Source organism: Camelus ferus, chromosome 3 (genome assembly GCF_009834535.1).
Source record: "Camelus ferus isolate YT-003-E chromosome 3, BCGSAC_Cfer_1.0, whole genome shotgun sequence".
Classification (NCBI taxonomy): Eukaryota; Metazoa; Chordata; class Mammalia; order Artiodactyla; family Camelidae; genus Camelus; species Camelus ferus.
In genome coordinates this window covers 50,649,454-50,671,328 of record NC_045698.1, presented here as the reverse complement: position 1 = coordinate 50,671,328, position 21,875 = coordinate 50,649,454, and the positions used below count along the sequence as shown (strand labels likewise).

Sequence of the window (21,875 nt, the reverse complement as noted above, 5' to 3'; positions counted from 1 at the left end):
GCTACTAAGTGACTAACAGGCAGGATACACTGGACAAAAGGATGATCCATATTCCAGGTGTGATGGTGCAAGATTTTATTATGCTACTCAAAATGGCATGCAATTTAAAAGTTATGAATTGTTTATTTTTGGAATTTTCCATCTAATATTTTCAGACCACAGTTGACTATAAGTAACTGAAACTGCAGAAAACAAAACTGTGAATGTGGAGGAGGGAGCACTGTAGCATTTAAGCTAAAAAAAAAAAAAAAAAAAAAGGGCCCTGATCACAGAAATACCTTGGTTTACATTATCTGACCCAACCAGAAGCGCTGTGACGTCTCTACCAGTTTTATTGTTCAGATTACAACGACCTGAACTTTAGTGACCAAACTGAGGGTGCTCAGAACAGTAGATGCAGCATAGTTTCCAGAAAACAGAAATAGAGCTGCTGACCAAATGGAAGAATGAATGATGAACTTTGCCACTAAGCAGCAGCAAACTGAACAGAACCAGCAGGATTTTTCCCTACCATGAAGGCTTCAGGGTAGTAGAAATAATACAGACTCACACATTTCTACAGCCTTTCGAGGATTAGTCTGCTCCCTAAAACATGACTAGACTACAGCTAAGATTATTCTAACCCTTTCTAACGTGACAATCTACTGTTGCTACATTCACAAGGAGCTACGCTCAATGACCTTTCTACTGAAACACATCATTCAATAGCAGGAAATACTTACAACTAATGCAATTTTTCATGCCCACGCCTACAAAACTTATACTAATTCTAAAGGACCCCAAAACTTTTTTCTATTCTTAGAATTAGTACAATAAATGAAAGAATTCCAGAAGGCAAGGTCAGTGGTCATTTGTCATGTCTGCTGTTCTGTTAAAGTCATCCAAGGCCTTTCAGCTGTGTCTCCGATTACTCTGAAAAGGATTTTGCTTCACCTTTGAAAACTCTGTTATATGACAACAGGATGGTAAAATATTACCAGAAAATCATATCCTTTAAAAGTACTCTTAATTAACCACTCTTCTACACTCTCTGCATTTAACAAAGTCTCAAGCATATATGTAATGAATGGAATGCATGTACCAAACCCTAAAGTTAAATGGCTGCAGTTCAAACAAAGCTGAAGCCTCTGACAACAGATGTGACATTACCACCAAAGTTGTCACTACTGTCATTACTATAGCTGCTATGAATGCAGACACTTTAACATTTTAATAAGCTATATGGTTGAGGGAACACTTGTCAAGTAGTTATACTGACATTTTAAAGCATACAGTTGTCTCGTCATGTCACTCAAATATGCTTTAGAGAATGTTCTCAAGACTACTTTTAGTTCTACCAGACTATCAGTTTTCCAACTGGGAGAGATGAAAAACTTCAGAATAATTCTAGTCTACGTATTTAAAGCCATCAAACATTGCAATGACCTTCAGAATTTCAGCTGGTTATGTATTAGTATAGATCACCTCATGCCATTTGTTTAAAAGTGGGGAAAAAAAAAGTATAGCCAATTTGCCATCAGGAAATTATGTCACCGAGTAAAGTATTAAACCATTTATATAAGACATTTTATTTAACATGAAAAAGAAATCAATTTTAGTGGTTATAAACATTTCAAAAATAAAGGATGGCAGAAAGCTCAGCAGCTATTTCCTCACTAAGTTCGTGCACCTCAGATGTGTTATGGGCAATATTAACGTCTTCCCGTAATTCACTTCCGTCAAGCATAATGAAATTCTCAGTTTTCAAATAGAGCAGAAAGAGAAACCTGAAATTGTGCTTCAATGCATCATCACTAACATGCTCAAAATTTAACAAAAACAAAAGAATAGGAACTTCCATCTCAAAATTGTAAAATGTTCCCTTAAAAAAAAGAAAGACTTACCCCATGCCAGTGGAGGGAAAGTGCTTAATGTGTAAGAGGTTTACTTTTGGGTGATGGAAATGTTTTGGAACTATATAAAAGCAGTGTTTGCACAACATTGTGAATGCACTGAATGCCACTGAATTGTTCTTTTTTAAATGGTTAATTTCTAGACTGTGAATTTCACCTCAGTAAATTATTTAAATGAAAAAGTTAAAAAAAATCTTTTTAAATTTAAAAAAAGTTACCCCAGAGCTCTCAGCAGTTGTATGTGGAGGTAAGTTCTCAAGCCCACTCAGTTGTTAACTCCTAGACATTTATATCAATTTTCTCTGGGCATCCCTGATTCCTGTTTGAAACCTTTAGACTATGTCTCTACCAGCAACTTAGGAGCAAACTCGTGGGCAACACCTATAGATGTGCATTTCCTTGAAGGTGGTGAGAGCAATAAAGAACTCGCAAAGCTCATCTAGGTGGTTGCACTGAGGGCAGAGTTTAGGACTATTGAAATTAGTGGGCACTCCAAGTTCAAGGCTGGCAGACAATTTACATGCTTTATTAAATAGGCTAACGGGTCTTTGATGTATTGGTTTTCTGGGTATATATGGTTATTTTGGTTAACCTGGGGATATAAATGTCAAATAGAATTCCTTACTGCCTCAAGTAAAAATAAAATTTTATTAGAGAGAGAAAAATAATTAATAAAGAGATTAATGTACCTAAACTTGCATATGCTTATTTTAATTACCCGATCTTGCTGTTCTTTACAGTCACACAACTAAACTAGGTACCAAGAAGCATTGTCCTGTGTGAGTCCATAGAGTCTCAGGGATATGGGATTCAAACCTGCCACCAGGTGATTTCAAAGGCCTGTCAAGTCTTACTTACTTGCACCAAAGTTACACAAGCTGTAAGAAAACAATTCTTACAAATTGCTGACTAATGACTGGGAAGTAATGAAAAGCAGAGTTGTCAATAATAGCTTTTACGGTTTCAGTCGAACGCCATCACATCATCACGGGCAAGGAACAGCAATCTTTAAGTCATTATCTTTACTAAATAGCCTTCAAGATTGGCTCAGTCAGGACAAATACGACATACGCTGTACCTGTGATGAAACAGGAAGGTCCAGTCAACTAGCTTCAAGACACTTGGGGATACTTTGCATGGACTAGGGCCAAGATCACCAGAAAAGCTCCGAGGGAACTCAGATGATGCACCAGAATTAAGAGCAACAGTGACATTTGGTGGATTTTTCACCACATAAGGCAGTTTTACAAGAATACAAGTTGAGAGTTTTGCTGAGTTTCAGACAAGGAAAACTTGCACCTTCAACAAGCATGGTTTCCCTCGTACAGTCTGTTACTTACTGTTGACTTTATTGACATTGTCTTGGATTTCTGCTTGTGTCAGCAATTCTTCATATGCGTCTCTTTCTTCTTCTGAAATACAGTTGTTCTGCAAAACAAAGTCTTCACTGATTCCTGAGGTTCAGTGTTTTCCAAAGCTCAATATTCAAAAGCAAAAACTTAAAGAGTGATAAAAAACCATCCACTAATATTCATGTGAACTCAGTACAAGCTTTAAGAGTGCCTGCTTTGTGCGGGGCACTAGGGCTAGACATGCCAGCAAGGATTACAAAGATGAACAACAGACCCAGCGACTCTCTAAAAAAGCCTAACTGTCTGATGTGGAAAACGTTAGATTGTACCACTTGATTCTGGCATTTTTTGAAGATCAAAACCAGTTGAATATTGGCAGGGGGGAGGGTATAGCTCTGTGGCAGAGTACATGCTTAGCATGCACAAGGGCCTGGATTCAATCCCCAGTATCTCTGATAAAAAAATAAATAAATAAAACTAATTACCTCTCACCCCAAAAAATGAAAAAAAAAATTAATAAAAAAGAATGATTAAAAAAACTAGTCTATGTGAAGCTTTAAAATAAACAGTTGAATATTGGCAATTTCGTTTGATTCAGTTTAACAAAATCAAGAACATAAATAACAAATAGACACAGTAGAAAAGAATATATTCTAGAAAAGTACATACTTGCTTGGAAAGAAAAATCTAAAGAGACAACAATGGAGGAGGGCCTAGAGGAATGGAGTAATGCTCAAGGCAGAGAGGAGAGGCAGGCTGTAGACAGAAGGGTTTGGCCACAAAGGCGGGAAAGCTTGGCACGTTGGGCTATAGCACAGAGTGTGTGTCCAGGGTTAGCTAAAAAGATGGGGAGGTAGGCTGGGTATCCTGGACGGCTTTTAAAGTCAACTGAAGGACCTGTACTTAACTCGGTAGGCAGCAGGGAATTGGGGGAGGTTTCTGGGGGGGTGACATCCGATCTATAACTAAAGATGAATTTTGCAACCTGTCGTCCTGAGAAGCGTTGGCTTGGAGAGTGACAGGAAGCAGGGAGATCCATGGGGAGGGGCTGCAGGAGTCCTGAGACCAGGTCAGGAGGGGTAGGGCTGAGGCAAGAGTAGTGAAATAAGAAGGTGGGTGATGGAGGTAAGCCTGGCAAGGAAAGGCAACAGAACACAGTGATGGATAGGGCTGAGGGGACGTAAAGAGAACTCCGAAACAACGTGGGAGCCATTCCAAAGGGAAGTCAGCATGGGGCACATGTGTGAGCAGGGCCGGGGATAGATGAGCACCCTTCTGATGTGACGGGGGGGGGCAAAGCCAGGGGAACCCAGAGACGAAGGCATCTGGAGGAGCTTTAGTGGGGCCTGGGACCAAGATGGCAGCTCACTTCTTCACCACCACCTCCATGGAGGAAGAACAGAGACAGGAGTGATTCAACGTCAGACTTGGGAGAACCTCCATCTTTTGAGGGAGGAAGAAGAGACATTGAGAGATGCCGAGGAGAAGCATGTAAGGCGAGGGGCGGACAGTGGAAGGTGGGCGGGGCAGGGAGGGGCAAGTGTGTCCGATTCAGGCAGAAGCCACCCACTGAGAAAAGATTAAGATCAAGTGGTTACTCTGGGTAATGGGGCTGAAGCTGACAGGGCAGGAGTTTCAGGAGAGGCAGGTTGGCGAGGAAGTGGCATCTCTGACTGCAAACTTTTCAGTAAGACAGGAAAGCAGGAAATGAAGTCAGGGTCAGGACCAGCTTGCCTTGTCAAGGAGGGAAACCACCTCCTCAAATACGAAGGTAAACTACGGGACAAGCACGAGGAGAGGGGATTCCAAGACACCTTCTCTAAACATCACCATACCCAATTATCAGCCTTCACCAATAGACCTGAAGGTAAGTTGGCTAATACAAGGTCTGCTGGCGGATGATGCCCAACGAGAGAACTTTAGCTGCTGCTTCTACACCTTCCAGGTTAAATTTACAACATCCTCGCCACCTGTCATAGTCATCATAAAAGGAAACCTCATTTCCCTACAGAGTGCCTGGTGGTCTCTCATTCCACCCAAACCAACTGCCTGTGGCTACAGAGACCGCAGCCAGTTGATTTAAAAATATCCCTTCGTAACATTAAAGCTTTTCCAAACTGGCAACGCATCACCAAATTTATTCCTGTATTTATCACTCAGAATCGAATTAAATTACCTTCAGCCTTGCATTTTCCTCTTTTCTCTTTTTGGCTTCCCAGAGTTCCTTCTGATACTCCTGCGCGAGGTTGTCATCCACTAACGTTAACATTGCATTTGGGTTTCTTAGCGTTATAATGGTCTGCTCTGCTATTCCTTTTTCAATAGCTTCATTTATGGCTATAACAGCAGCATGTACTGCAGAGCACAGAGAAAAAAAGAATTTTATTGGCAAAAGACAACATGGACAGGTGTACTGACCCTGTGTAACTTAGGCGGTTTTGCTTTCTTCCTTGGGGCCCCAAAAAGCATGCTAACGAAGAGACTTCAGACACATCACAGAACATCCCTCTGACAACCTCTCCACCCGCCTGTCCATCCTGGGTCCCATCTCAGCATCTTCATGTAATCCTTATTCATTTATTCAACTTGCACTCACTGTCTAAAATGGAACAAGCACTATGGCAACCACTGGGGGCTTGAAGGGTGACATGGACACTTTGAAGGTACCACATTGCTTCTAAGAGATGCCTGTAATTTAACTTGTAACATGGAAACTGTACGTTGCCATTGAAATCTACGGACATAGAAAGCAGAGCAATGCTTTGGAGAATGAAGATAATTCTGGAACCTCTTAAATCCCATTGCACAAGTGCACGTCTAGAGTCCAAAGTCAATTACTTGGTTATGTTCTGATGTGCTCAAATTAACCATCTACAATACATAAAATAAAAACTTCTAGGGTGCTGAGAGTATCTTCTAAGTGTTCTATTTCTTATAACCAAAATCTTGTCACCAAAATAAAGAAGAGGTCTAAGTCATGCCATTGGCACGTTTGGATCTTAAGTAGACTTACGTGCAGCCTCATCCACCGACAGTTCATTAGCCAGAATACCACCTATTTTGCTGAAAGCTGGCATCTGTATTCCATATTTCTCGAGCTCCTTTCTCATATTACTGATTTCCTCCTCTGAAAAAAGAGCAACGACAACAAAAATCACCGAAAGCCATAGAGATGGAGGCAGGAATAAGTATATTCATGTTAAGAAATGTCTTCATCAAGAGGACAGGGTTGACACAGGAAACAAATTTACGGTTACCAGTGGGGAAGGGGGTTGGAAGGGATAAATTGGGAGTTCAAGATTTACAGACACTACCATATATAAAATAGATAAGTTTCTACTGTATAGCACAGGAAACTATATTCAGTGTTTTGTAGTACCCTATAATGAAAAAGAATATGAAAAGGAATATATGTATGTTCATGTATAACTGAAACACTATGCTGTACAACAGAAATGGACACAACATTGTAAACTGACTATACTTCAATGAAAAAATATAAAAAAATTTACAAAAAGATGAGGTCATTTCTAAACAAGAATCTTAGGAAGAAGCCAGACTCAGTTTCTCATTCCATAAACATGGAAAAAAGGAAACCCAGTAGAGTACGAGCAAGATAACAAGTTTTGTCCTTTGATCAATATAAAGGAAAAAAAGAGAATCAATAATACGAGAATTAAAAAAACTATTGCTACATTTTCTTCAAAACCACATTGTAAAAAATTACCAAGATAAAGAATAGTACCTGTAAAGTCTACTTTGCCCAACAAATCCTGGATCTGGGGTGCTATTCCTAGTTTGAACAGATATAAGCTGAAAGAGAAAACATGAAATTATCAGAAATTTTATCATCATAAATCTTAGTGTTAGAACTCACATAAGTCTTAAGGGCTTTTTCAGTTGAGAAACACCCAAGAGATCATCTCATTCAATCCATTCATTTTACAGATGAAGAAACTGAGTTCCGAGGTAACACAGTCCCTAGTGAGACCAGGACTAGAATCCCAGTCAATGTCCCAAAGACTGGTCCTCTGTAATACACAGTGCTTCCACTGGGTCAACTAACCTAACCATCAAATTGCAGGGAGAATAAGGGACACAATTAACACAAAATAGCAAGTAACAAATGCAATAAACATTTCTTTGGATATTGCTTACATGATTTTATTTTGTTTACACTTTAGCTCAAATTATGTTTTCCTTTTCATTCCTATATATGCCTCCAAGTACCATATACCTCTTGAGGAAATATTGGTTTTATACACTCTGAACCAATAAATTGAGTAAAAAGACTATTAGTGGATGGAATGATGTTAAAGACAGACCAGGATGTGGGCTTATTACTAAGTGGAAGATGCAGAGGAAAGTGTGTATGTTTTTAAATTTAAAACATTTAATTTAAAAATTGTTAGGAAGTAATGATGGTACCCCAGTAACCTGCCCATAACCTCACCCAAGGAGCTGAAGTCTGACCCCTAAATTCAGCCAAAGAAGATGAAAATATATGGTATGTGATTTCTCACTTTGTCATTGAGTCATAGTTTCTGTTCCATATTTACCTTAGCTTCAAGGTCCCAAGACTAATTCTACAGCACAACTGAAAAATTCTGTATTTACTTAGTATCAGTTTTGATAGATTTATAATTTATGAGATTTTAATTAGAACTCAGAAATTACACATAACATATATGGGAAAATGAACTGAGAATGATTTTGATGGCTTAAAATATTTCAAGATTGTCACCTGAGATAATGATGTAAGATGAATCTCACGGGTTTATAAAATACAAAATTTCATTAAAGGAGTTCAAGATCAAGCCTCCTCAATGGTATTAAAACAAACTCCTAAAATGTGTGATTAATCAATGTAAGCAGCATGTATTAAAATTGGATTTTTGGGGATCATTTCTGTAAAACTCTATTAAAAAATCATTTAGAAAAGCAATAGATGATCAAAGTTAAAAATCAGTGAGGAAGGAGAGGGTTCAGCTCAAGTGGCAGAGTGCATGCTTAGCATGAACAAGGTCCTGGGTTCAATCCCCAGTACCTCCTCTAAAAGTAAATAAAGAGATAAACCTAATTACCTCCCTCCCTCCCCCCCCAAAAGTAAGTAAATAAATTAAAAAAAATTAGTTATCAATGGTTTAAAAAAAAACACAGAAAATCACCACCCAGAGTTAAACACTAAACATTTTGATATAAATCCTTTTAATGTTTCTGGAAATACCTATTCCATAAACTCACACACCATTCTATAAAATGAATGCACTGTATTAACTTAGCCAATGGTTGAGCATTTGGATGGTCACTAATTATACACTGTAATATATGATGTTGCAGTGAGCCTACATATAGAGATATATCTTTGTACATATATCTTATTTGTCACATAAATCACTAAAAACAAAACTCAAAACTGAAAGGGCATACACATAAAGCTTTCAGTATATTTTATCCAATTGTCTTCTTAAAAATAGATTATACTCATTTACTCTCTGTGACTGAAGGGTTAACAAAACCCCTTCCCCTTCTGCAAAAGAATGTGATCTTTAGTTAACTTCCTAGCTCTGTTCCCCCAGGAACCCAATAAAAATACACAGACAACCATATTATGAAGCATCATTGCTTAGGAGAAGAATAACCCCTGATTGATAAATTGCATCTTGACTGGAAGGAATTATAAATACCTAAGAAGCATTATATCTATCACATGTTCTTGAGTTTAATGACTCTTATAACTGGCACACTTCTTGCAGGAAACTGGGAAGCCACGCTATGGAGCTGTTACAATAGATACTGGCTTCTGGGGGCTGAAGTTCTAAGCCAGGGAGCCTTCTGCAACTACCGATATGAGTCTCACTCCTTAGCACTGAAGTTATCACCTGGAGTGCCAAAGAGAACAGCTTCTTAATGGCCTTGTGGACAACTACATGGTGTGTCGTAAAGCCACCCACTGAAGAGCAAACACTTGATGCTGTCTTGCTGGCAGGCTGTAGGTCCTGGATGGTTCTCGCCTTCTGAGCAAGCACTACCCAACATGGCATATGGCAGGCAGTCGTCAGAGTCTGAATGCTTAATCCAACCTAAGAACCAGGTGATGGGCATGGCCCCACTCTATCACCAACGCAGGAAAATGCCATTTTCTTTGTCCCCCTAACAGCACAGGATTCTAGCAATGAAAACCTTACCAATCGATAGCCAAAACACGTTATTTAAGTCTGCATTTCCTCTTATTCACGTGAGGGTAAACATTTTTCACACAAATTGGCCATTTCCATTTCTTCCAGAAAATGCATACTAATGAATTTTTGAATTTTAAAGATCGTTTTTTGGGGAGATTTATCTTTCTCTGGTTTCCCCTTCTATTCCCTTTAAACCACAACCAAAGGACAAAGACCAAATGACATTTTAATGATATGGTAATTTTAATTTTACTACTGAATTCTAATATGATATGCTTATCTTATTCCCAAGGGAAAAACATACTAGACTCTGAATGTTGTTCAATGTAAAACAGACATTATATATTCGTAATTCAAAGCTAGAAAGACAGGCTACATTCCTTAGTTTAAATTCTAGGTCTTTAGAGATTATCAGGGATATAAAACTATTTATACAGCTCCTGAAGACTTTACTACCAAAGGTTCATGGCAAACAAGTGTCATTATAATTAAAACTAGTATGATGACATTTCCAAAACCATGATATTTTATGAACCACTTCTCGTACCATTACATGGGAAAAATATTTCAGTTAAAAGGGAGCTTATATCATGTGGAACAAAATAAAACATCAGCCTACTCACTTGCTACTTTCTATTAACAGGGACAACAAAATTCAATAGAATTAAACAACTTGGTATGGTAACGCTACAAAAGAACCTAGGAAAATAAAATCAAGCCATACTTGAAGAAATGAAAAGAGATCCATAAATGTTTAAAAAAGTACCACTGTTATCACTTCAGTTCTTTCACGGTACCTGATGCATATTTTCCTCTTCCCTTTTACAACTAAATAAAAAATACACCTGAACTAGTTGACAAAAAAAAAAAAAACTAAAAAAAACCCTACAAAATAATTCAGTGGGAGAAACTTTGAAAACGTGACAGTAAAATTTAAGTAGGAAATACCCATAAAAATGTCTTCTAACAAATTTTCTATAATTATTTCAATATTTAATCTGTTGTATTTATCATGTGTAGTACTTAAACCAATATTCTGCTAAAGTTTTAACAGACTTTAAACTTACATTCTTGCATCAAAGCCTAAGCTAATGAATATCTATTATCCTTAATATATTTCCACTTCTACTTCCCCACCTATATAATGATGAGATAACCTAGAATTTTAGATACATTCTTTTATTTTCATATTATACACCCAAAATTTAGATAACTAAATTTTATTAGTTTCTTTTGTATTATACTCTATATTCCATTTTCCTCTTTTTAAATTTTATCTTTGGTTTTGTTATGTATAAGAACACCTGCTAAATACACTGAATGAGTGCACATATTTTATTATTTATTTATACTATTTATTATTATTATTTATTTTATTTATTTTATTATTTTCACTTGTTCCTTGGGTGTTGGTTCTGTTTGTTGAATCTAATTCCTCTTTCATAGTGTTGGTTTCCCTTAAATGTCTGGCATTTCCTGATTTGGGGCTCACCTCGAGGTCTGAGACTTGCTGTTTGTCACGGTCGACCACAGGTCCCCATGACAGGAGCCAGCCTGGTGGGGGAACAATGGGGCTGATGCCCGGAAAGTACCTGGTGTCTTGTTTTCTTAGATGGGGCTCCCTGGGCCTTCCTGCAGTCATCAGCTACCTGGGATACTGGAATGCCACCCTGCCATCAGTGTCTACACCTGCTACTTTAGACAAGGATCAGAAGGCTTAGCGGGTCTAAGCCCCATCATGCTGGCTTCGGGGCTCTCCTTTCCCGTCTCTGCTTGGAGCAAGCCCCACAGTCTCCCTGAGCTCCGCTGAGTCCCTCAGTGGTTTCTGGGCTGTGGTCTTCTTCTGCCTTGTTTCTCAGTCAATCCAGTCCTCTCTGTTTGCTTTCTGTCCCGAGTTACTTAAATTTCTGGTTAATGGATGGCATTCTTTCTTATTGCAGATAATTTTAAAAAACCTATTATGTTAGCAATGTCATGTAAGTTTTGTAATGAGAGTAAGACAACTGTGCTCAAAGATCTTGAAGCAACTGTTTTCATTGTATCTCCTTTCTTTATCAGGTCATTCATTTAATACTATTTATGGACTACCGACTATACAGAAATAGTTTTCTCTACTACCCTGCCCCTAAAATAAAGGTAATGGAGGCTTCCGCAAAACATAGGTTTGTTGGTAATATGAACCAAAATAATCACACTAAACAAAAGTGTTAATTTCTCCCTATGGAACTAAAGAAATTGGACGACTATTTCTGATTATACTTTTTACTTTTCCACTGTACGCTGTAATTCTAACACAAACCTCACAATGAGCAAACATCCTGGCTTAACTAAAAGTTACCACAAGGTGGTGCTGAGAAGTTAGTTACTTTTTGGATAGAATGATCTTCAAATTTAGATTTATCTTAAATCAGAGATTTTCCTAAACTCGTCACGATCAGTTATAAATCTCATTTGCATTAACATCCTTTCACCAAAAATGTTTTCTTTTTTAACACTAATGTTTATTTTTTATTTGGCTTCAATTTTCAACATTGACTTGATCTCTGACGTAGAAGTTTAAACCATTAGCTTTGAAAAGATGACTTTTCATAGCATGGGAGCTACATACCAAATCTCTGTGTGGGAGATACTTCCAAGCAGATTATACAAAGGTGCAAACGTTTACTAGGAAACTGTATTTATCCAGTATTCCCATGCTGAAAAGAATCAGCAAGAGCAGCCCACTCCTTCCCAAGTATTTAAATTCAAATGAGGGCATTCATCACCTGCAGTATATAGCAAATCTAGAGTCTTAGACTTAAGAGGGAGGAAAAAAAGCAAGCCTGTCCAATCACCAATTTCTTGGAGCTCTTCAACATTGAATTTATTAACCATCTTTAGTGCCTAACAGGGAACACAAAGAGCTGAGCTGAGCGCATTCTCAAGGAAGCTGAGGAATTAATGTCACCATCATGTCCCACTCTAAGAAAGCACTCGGTGTGAAACAGCTAGCCTTTTATCCCATCAAAAGTTATAGCCAACTTGTGTTGCTGACAGAGGCTGGCTACAGAGGAGTTGCCCTAAGGTAGCTAAAGCCTCCCTGACCTACGGGCTCCCATTTGTACAAACAATATCCGTTCAAGTACAGGAAGCAATAAAGAAAGTTAAAAAAAATACATTGGGTTTTTCCTACTACTTTCAATATGCACATGAAGAGGTGCTACAGTAATGAAATGCAAACTCAAAAGGCAGAGGCTGAATTCATTTCAGCGTCTCTGGAACACATCACGTGCAGTTCATTTTACGCTCTAACGTGGGAGATGAATGTTTATAAATCAAAGCCTCATGGCTGACCAGAGAGAATACAGAACTGGAGTCAGAAGCCCCGGATCCTTGCCCCAGACGGGCAACATCTCGATATGTGACCGAGCAAGTCACATAACCTGATCCTTCAGTCCCCTCATCTGTGAAATGAAGGATCTGGACTGAAATAACTTCCCAAGATTCCTCCAGTTCTGAAGTTCCATGCTTTTTCATTTTGAAACATCCTAACTATAACAGCCTAGACGCCTGTGCTCAAGTTCAAGTCTGATGCCACTGTTCTTTTAGTTTTCTTAGTGGTATGGAAATATCTGACTTCTTTCTGAGGCCAATGACTGGCTGCCTTGGTAACAGTGGAGGTTCTGGTGCCACACAGCCTGGTTCTGACCCCAGCTCTGCCCTTACCAGCTGTGTGACCTTGGCCAGCCTCTCTGTGCCTCAATTGCCTTGATTATAAAATAAGACTAATAACAGTACGTACAGAATAGGGATTACTGTGAGAATTAAATGAGATTATATCTGTAAAGTACTTGAAACAGTGCCAGGCATGTAATTAGGACATTATGCTGTACACCAGAAATTGACACATTGTAACTGACTAGATTTCAATTAAAAAAAAAAAAGAAAAAAGAAAATTATGAAACTCAGAGAAAAACAGAACATTAAAAAAATCTTTAAAAAAAGTTCAGTAGGTGTTCATCTTCATTTTTATTATATTATCCTATTAAAAACATGTTCTATGTAAACACTTATCAAGAACCTACCACAGTGGTTTCCCCACTTTCAACACTAAGAATCTTCTACTGTTTCCCCTTACTGACTCCACGTTTGAAATGGTTTTACCTACGGAACCAAATTATGTTCCCATCTTAGATGCTTGCATCGCTATCAATATCATGTCCAAATCCAGTGTTCTCTACCTCATTTTCAATAAAAAGCAAATGGAATCCTGAGGCAATCTTATCATCAGGAAATTAGTTCATTTAAACTAACTGAAAGGTTAAAAACACAAACTCCAGAGATTTCACATTGGAATCAATGGTATACATGCTGTGTGAGGTGACAAGACATGGTTCACAGCCTCAAAGAGCTTAGACTTTAGTAGGGCAGAAAAGTAGAGCCATTATACTAATTTGTGACAGGAAGAAGGGGAGGAGCGATGGGACGAAGAGTGGAGAGAATTTTGAAAGATATGGCAGGTGCAACTGCCCTCCTTCACCTTAATCTCAAATCCTGTCACCTCTAGATATCCCTCCTGAGAACCCCGGATTACAGTCTGTCCTTCGGGTTAAGGAAATATCTCCAGGAAGCTTAGTTATAAATGCAAAGGTGTTCTCTGTCAGAGATGCCATCAATCTGGAATAAGGCATCAATTGGTTTCTTAAGAGGAAAAGGGTCCTGAGGGAAGGAAGTATAAGAAAACACACGAGTTAATTTTGAACCTGAAGAACCGGTTCAAAGGCAACCTGGTTGGCAGAGCAGCTGCCTGACCTTGCAGGAGAGCTGGGAGAGGAGCCTCTCTTCACAAAGCAGTCAGGGTACTGAGAACAGCCGGAAAACCGGAATTGGGTCTGGGACAGCCGTTTTCATAAATCCAAGCCCCGAACGTGCACTATTTTGGCATCATCACTGCGTCTGAGCACAGGGCTGCGGCACAGCAGCAGCAGGAGTCCTTCCAGAGGGGACGCAGACACATCTTTAGCTGTTTGTCGTCAGCGTAGTAAAATCTTAACAGTCAAATGAACTTTATTCAGGAAGAAATGCAGAATTCAGAACCCTCATCTGTTAAGCTAGAAAAATTCTTAACAAACACATGACTTTAAAAGGACTCCCTGGAGGGTAGTTGATTCCACACCTTAAAGAGGGAATAATCGCCTTAAGTAATCAGGACAGGATCGGAACGTCCTGTTGTGATCACCAAGCCAGGATTTTTCAAAGAAATTTCAGGGCCGTGCTACAAGGACAAAGAAGCTGGTTGGAAAGAGCCCCCAGTACCAAACTGCAGCAATCTGGTCCACTGAGAAAGAAGACACTAGTCTTGGTTAGAGCTGAGAAAGGCCTGGAGTTCAAAGGAGAATGGGATAAAGTATACCAAAAGGAAGTTGTAATATAGAGATAAAACAAGACACACATAATATTTGTGTTCATTTTAACACTGGGAAGTGTCATTAAAATATAGGTGCTTTGTTTCTTCTATGTCTGTCAATCCTGCATAAATATATACTTGTTTTTGTACTATTTATACCACAAGAAAGAATAAAGACCAGGAACTCTGAGTGAGCCAAACAGTCCTAGAAAACCAAGGAAGTGTCCCCAGGTAAGGATGGACGGAGGAGCACAGGTGGTGACACAAACAGCCAGGTGAAAAGCGGGCTCAGCACTGATGGTCACACTCAACGGTCAAGCCGAGAGAGGATCCAGAAATGTGAAATGGTATCAGCTAAATGGCCCAAGAAGCATTAGGAAGAGTCCATCCCTCATCTCCAGAATGCCCAACTAATTTCAAGGAAATATTCAAAAGGCATACATATGCTTCTTAATAATGTTAACAGACCAAGCCAAAGCATCATGACAACAGGACAATGAGTTACGTGACAACGGCCAAGTGTGACATGGGAGTACATCATTTCTGGTGATGGGGGTGGGGACAGGATGGCAAGTAAAAATCTGCTTGAAAACCATATACAGAAAAATGACCAGGTTTGGCTGATTTCACAAATCAAGTGCAGCCTGATGTCCGGTGGCCAAGGTTAGACTCACCTTAGAAAAAACCCAAACCGCACCAGGACACCGACAACTGATTAGTCAGAAACCAGATCTGTAACCTGGGCAGGTTTGAGGAGATATTGTTTCTGGTAACTATGTGAACTCTGGGTAGGTAACAAAATATTATAGCCCTGGGATGGGTCAAAATTAGTGAGTAAATAATGAAGAAATGAATGAAGCTTGTAGTGCGGATCTTCTAGAATAGGTTTAAGTGTGGTAAGTTTGTAATAATGTATCTGGGCATTTTGTTTGTGTTTTAAGGTATCTGGCATGTTCAAAAAATTAGTCTGCTAAATTTAATTGTTTGAAGGAATTTAATTTTATAACTAATGCCTAAACATTAACAGTTGCTTAATATACTGAGCAATAAACAAGCAAAAAAATGCTCTTCCTCCAGACAGGAAAAAAAATTAGGAGCAGTAGCTCATTGGCAAGGCTCTCATTTTTGAAGTGGTTTTTATTGCACAGGCTTTAAATATTCCAAACAAAGCCACAAAAGGAAAACATGTCATATACACATTTTACGTCTGAAACACCAAGATAGTTACCGTCACTGTCACTTTGGTGCTGAGATAATGGACACTTAAGCTTTTCCTTGATATTCTTTCTCAATTTGTTGTTGAACCCAAGTTTGTGTGCCTGATGGATACACAGGGAGGTCAAATAAACTGAAACATCAAAGTTTGGAGCAGAGAAAGGCTTACTGCAAGGTCCAAGCAAGAAGAACGAGCGGCTCGTGCTCAAAAGACCTGAATTCCCCGATGGCTTTCAGGCAAGGGTTTTTAAAGACAGGGCTAGGGGGCAGGGTCATGGGATGCATGGTCAGCTTGGATTGGTTGGTGGTGAGGTAACAAGGTGAAATTTCACGAATCTCAACCTTGTGCTTCCAGTCTGGGGTCTACGTGCTTGTGGTCAGCACACAGTCATCAACCTCCACCTGGGCGGGGGTCTTAGTTTCTACAGACCAACTCACAGATGTGGGTCAGACTGTTGTCTACATTCCTTCAGGAGGAATCAGGGGTCCTGTGTCTCTATTGTCTAATCATTAACCGCTTGAGCCTGCTCTTTGGAATGTGAGAAGACCTAGGAGATGAAAGCTTTTTTTTTCTACCAAAAAGAAATGGGGGACATGGAGGGGCTTCTGTACCCAGGAAGGTCCCGCAGGGTCCTACTTGGTTTCATACCCCCCAATTTTCTTTGATGCTCCTCAATCTTGAGGGGGAGCAGGTGCAGGACAAGAATGGAAATAAGAGAGGTTTGGATAAGGAGGTTATCATAAACGTGTCACAGGAATTCGGTTTAGGGGACTCAGTTTCAAATTTTCCAATGTTTTCCACAAGGAGCATATTTTTCATTTTAAAAAATGAAAAAATAATCAGCATTTCTTTGAAAAACAGCACGAGGCCACCCGTTCCCGAGGTGAGTCTGTACACGAGGCAGAGCCTCAGGCTTCCCTGTGGAGCTGCTGTGTCAGCCTCGGCTGGAGTCTGGGCTTGGGAACACGCAGCTGACCTGACCGAGGGCGTGGTGAGTGGTGCCAGGGCCCTAGGGTGGGAAAGCACGTGAAAAGGCAAGGCTGGCAGGAAAAGGGAAAAGTAGGCGCAAGCAAGAAGCAAAGGGCAAGGACCCAGGGCATCTTAATGAGGTTGTTAAGCCCAAATCAAGAAGATAGGGAACAGAAGACACGTTGGCAGGGCCAGGGATGAACTTTGTAGATCAAATCAGGTCCTTGGGCTGGAGCAGGATGAAGGCGGTGCCTGGGCACCTGGGGGATCTCCCTGCTGGCTCCTGACCTATAATCAGAAATTCGGACCTGCTTCATTCCCTGTCAGGTACTGACCACTCTCTACCCCAGCCACGCTGCTGCATCCGCAGCCAGGGTATAATAGCTGAGGACGTATTTGTTCACATTCAGCATCACTTCTAATCATGCAACCAGGGCAAACTCACTGTACTTTTTAAAGGGCTCCGCTACCCAGCTTCCAAACGTGTCTGGCACAAGTGGGCAGAATATTAGCCTCGTTTGAGTAACCACCTCATTCTAAACCATAGCAGGAAAACTTTTTGATAGAAAAAACTTTACATACACCTGAGACTTCTCAGCTCTCTATCAAGGAGCAGGCATATAGTAAGTCAAGAACCGAGAAAAGTGACGGAGATTCTCCAAGGGAACACTGTTTATTAGGTCAATATTGTTTTTCAAGATCCTACTTTGAAAGGTCCTACTGAAGGTCAGATCTAGTGAAGGACACTCAGCAGGAATCTGGACAGTCCGAGAAAATACCACACCAACATTTTCACACAATGGGCAGTGATAAGCAAGAAGCTGTCTCTCCTTTGTTTACCGAGCTATTCAAGCCTTTGTTAAAACTACAGCTAGCTTACATTTGAATGCCTCAGCGCAGTTCTGCATAACGTCTCTAGAACAGTGACATCACCAGAAAGGAACTTAGCGCACCACTTCTTCATAAGCTGCTTAACGTGAACACCCCAGGTGTCCACTCCAGGCAGTCGATTTAAGCTTATACAAGATACCCACGAGCAGGCTCCAGATTTGGAGATCAGCACTCTGATGCATGGATGCGATACTGATGAACTAATGGCTCACTTAGCAGGTCACAAAGTGCTAAGAATCATTCTAAGCACTGAAAAGTATTTGAGAACCAATGTTGGTCAACACATTTGATAATATTCCTCAAAATGAGCACTTGTGCACCAAAGGCTTTTAGAAAACCTGCTGAAATAATGATACAGTAACAACATATGAGGGGGCAGGCACAGAAGTGGTTTTGTTCCCCAGTTGATCTAAATTACTAGAATAAAAAGAAGTCACAGAGTAGGCACCTACATTTGGTCTGTATTTCTACCAACTGTCATCATCCAAAGACACCTCGTAAATACTGACAGGGTGGGGGTCAAGTTATCTGATATAATCAAAATTCTTCTTTAGTAAGCCAGCATTACAATGAATTATTATAAAAACCTTTGGAGACAAAAAAAAGCCAGGAGGAAGTTAATAGAAACCTCTAGGCTGAAGACTGCCCACAAAAATCATTGCTAGTGATATAAACACAAAGCAGATGTTCTAAAAGAAATTAAAATTTAATTATATGTGAAGTCTTCCAGCCATTACCTGTTTGCACGCAAGACAACAGCCATAAGCTGGATGTTTAGAATCATTTTTGTTATCATCTAAAAATCACATTTCTTCTAGGCCAATAAGGCAAAAAAAAAAAATGATCTGTGAGCTAGTAGAATTTCAACATCAAAAAAAAATTAAGATATCAAACAATCGCTTTACAACAATGAATGTATCTTGATTTGATTTATTTAAAGCAACTTCTAGGCTTCTTTAAACTTATAAGTTCTAAGGAACGAAAAGTCAAAAGACTTTTTATAGTGAATGTATTAGTCTATGCTAAGAAGTGAGCCATGTTAATAATTCTGAGTATCAAAAACAAAATGATGTCCATTAAAGCTGCACATTTGATCTATTTTGGTTATATTTGTAAAGCAGATTATAACTCAAGACTATGGAAGCACATTCCTATTAGAATCCTGGAAATTTCAGTTGACATTTTCTGGTTATTATACTTATAGATCTTTCACTCATTTTCTGGTTTTCTATTTTAAATTAGGTTAAAAAATATTTTTCAAGTTCAAGGATTTGTTTTTATGGGACAATTATTTTAATTTTATACCAGTAAATTTAGAACAACTCAATCTTAAAAAAAAGTTCTTCAGATTGTTAAAAACAAACAAACTTAAGAGACCCCTTTTAAAACTGAAATTGTGATTTTGTGTAAATTTACTTCCTAGACTTTAGTTGTATTTTGTTTCCTACCTCAGTGCATGAATACAATATATCATCCTTGGTATGTTTTTCCGGTCATAGACATCTGTTGTTTCTGGGTAAAATATCTGGAAAACAAAAGGGAAAAATCTGTTTATCATACGTTGCTTTTCACTATTACTTTAACTCCCTCAAACGACCTTACGCTGATGAAAAGGAAACTCTCAGTTGTACCTTATCCTGTTCTCCCTGTGGACCAGTCACTGCATCTGGTCCCCTGCCTGCCAGCGCCTCCTAGTGGCTCAGAAGAGTAGGGGGGTCACAGTCAGTCACTTCAAGAAGGCTTTGTCCACAGGGCTGGGTGGCAGTTTCACTCCACAAGGCTTGAGTCAGTGTAGGCTTTGCTTTCTGTATCAGAATCACTCCTGTGACTGCCCCGAGGTCCCCGGGCCTGAGAAGGGTGTCCCTTTGATAGTATTTTATTATATTGTCAAGAACTTGGCTACACAGTTCTATAAACGTGTGTATACACACGTACACATGTATTACTTTAAGCAGAAAAAAAATCCATTTTCAGTAAATAAAATCTGGAAAGTAGATAAAGTATGAAAGAAAAATACCTATACTCCTACCTCCAGACTGTCACTATTAATATTTTGGTATATTTTCTTCCAGCCTTTTTCCCATATGTCTCTGATTTTTTATGTTTATGTATGTGTGTACTTGAAAACCAAATTGTATATATTGTCAACCTGTTTAAAACACTTAATAGAACTGGACTGTTTCCCATCCCTTCCATTTGTCTACAAGAACATTATTTATAATGGATATACATGATTCTTTCATATTTTCAAACCATAATTTAATCAGTTCTCCATGGTTGAACATTTTGTCCAGTTTTGTCCCTATTATGAGTCACTGCCATAAACATGCTTGCATTTTCTGAGCACCTGATTACCTCTTTTGGATAAAAATCTATGTATGGAGTTAGTAGGCTGAAAAGTCTGGACACTAAAGCTTTTAATACATACTTATACTATTCTTGAGTTTGAAACTAAAACCTTAATAAGAAACAGATTTTAGATAGGGTACCAAAAATGAATAATTAGGATCGAAGCTTCTAAGATTAAGATAGGCATATTGGAATTACTTGCTTTCGGTAAGTATTTTATAAAATTTGATACAAAAACTAAAATTAAATCATGGACCATATGGTAGTAGTTGATACTCAAGCACAATTTTCTCCTGGACATTGAAAAAAGCTAAGAAACGAGAAAAGCAAAGTTTCTTGAGCTACAAATGTATACTCACTGAGGACTTAAATGTCTGTAGCTTATGAAATTTCAAAGGTCTTTCTAACTCGCTTTTAACCCATTTGCTGTTAAAGTTTCAATGAGAAGAGGATTCTTAATTCAGAAGAAATGTGATGAGATTTAAAGTTCTATTACGTATACAGAGGATGACTGTAACTCCCCTTCTCCTCTTTAAACGGAAGCCTTTTACATTGATATGTCTCCTGGAAAGTCATTATGAATGTGTCTTCTATTATCAAGGAGATGGGATCAATTTATAGTTCACTAAGACATTTTCTTCAACTTTGTAACCCCAGTGCCTAACATGATGCTGAACACAGAGCAGGCACTTCATATTGATACATGATGGAATTAATTAATACATCTAAGTCAATTCAGTCCACTGCTGTTTTCTCATCCCAGCAATGTAATGTATCACCAACTTGATAATAAACATTGGTATTAAAATAGAAACTGCTACATGGATCACTTGTTTGGCTTATAATCAAAATAAATATGGCCCAACAGACATACAATTTGAGAAGGTTTAAATCAAACCTTTCAAACATAATAAAATTATCCTAATTTAACATATCTTAAAATAGAAAAATATAGAAAAATAGCATGTGAACTTCTTTATTAATTTATAATTTTACTTTATTTATATTTATATATTACTTTCTTTATTAATCTGTTTACCACCCAGCCCATCAGTACTTGCTAAATGGCAATTTAGAAGTGAATTCTATTTTATAACTATTGCCCAGCAGGGAATAGCACTCAATGTTCTCAGCATTTTAGAAGGGAAAAAAAAGGCGAAATAAAATAGTTCAGCACTGACTACTGCAAGATAAAATGAACTGAGTTAAAACAGATATGAGCACAAATATATTAAAAATTGGCATTCATAACTTACCTTTACATTAAAGAATCCTTTGTTTTTGTTGGAGGGTGTTTTTTTTCACAGTGATTTTACCATTTTATATGCCAACCAGCAATATACGATAATTCCAGTAGCTGCAAATTCTCACCAGCATTTGGTAGTATCATTTTTTTTTCAAGTTGAAGTATAATTGATTTACAGTATTGTGTTAGTTTCAGGTGTACAGCTAAGTGATTCAGTTACTCATTTTTTTTCAGATTATTTTCCATTATAGGTTATTCCATGATACTGAATATTGTTCCCTGTGTTACACACTAAATTGGGGTATTTTAAATTGCAAACCTGGATTAATAAGAACAACAGGTCTAAATAAGTCAGCAGTCTATCTTCTTGCTGGATCACCCTTTTTTTTTTT

At 38.6% G+C, this 21,875-nt stretch overlaps 2 protein-coding genes across 2 annotated transcripts in view; one reads left to right on the top strand and one right to left on the bottom strand.

Annotated features, from left to right (window-relative positions):
- F2RL2 (coagulation factor II thrombin receptor like 2) overlaps positions 1-2,885 on the top strand; it is a 34,654-nt gene extending 31,769 nt beyond the window's left edge. The window contains exon 4 of the mRNA XM_006186714.3: positions 2,633-2,885. Within this exon, the coding sequence (XP_006186776.2) occupies positions 2,633-2,649 (17 nt within the window). The 3' untranslated portion in view covers positions 2,650-2,885. The remainder of the gene's footprint in view (positions 1-2,632) is intronic.
- Positions 1-21,875, bottom strand: part of IQGAP2 (IQ motif containing GTPase activating protein 2) — a 264,022-nt gene that overhangs the window by 99,935 nt on the left and 142,212 nt on the right. Inside the window, exons 5-9 of the mRNA XM_006186715.3 lie at positions 19,337-19,413; positions 6,990-7,057; positions 6,258-6,371; positions 5,421-5,599; positions 3,233-3,320 (exon numbers count right to left, since the gene is read on the bottom strand). Coding sequence (XP_006186777.2) covers positions 3,233-3,320; positions 5,421-5,599; positions 6,258-6,371; positions 6,990-7,057; positions 19,337-19,413 — 526 coding nt within the window. The remainder of the gene's footprint in view (positions 1-3,232; positions 3,321-5,420; positions 5,600-6,257; positions 6,372-6,989; positions 7,058-19,336; positions 19,414-21,875) is intronic.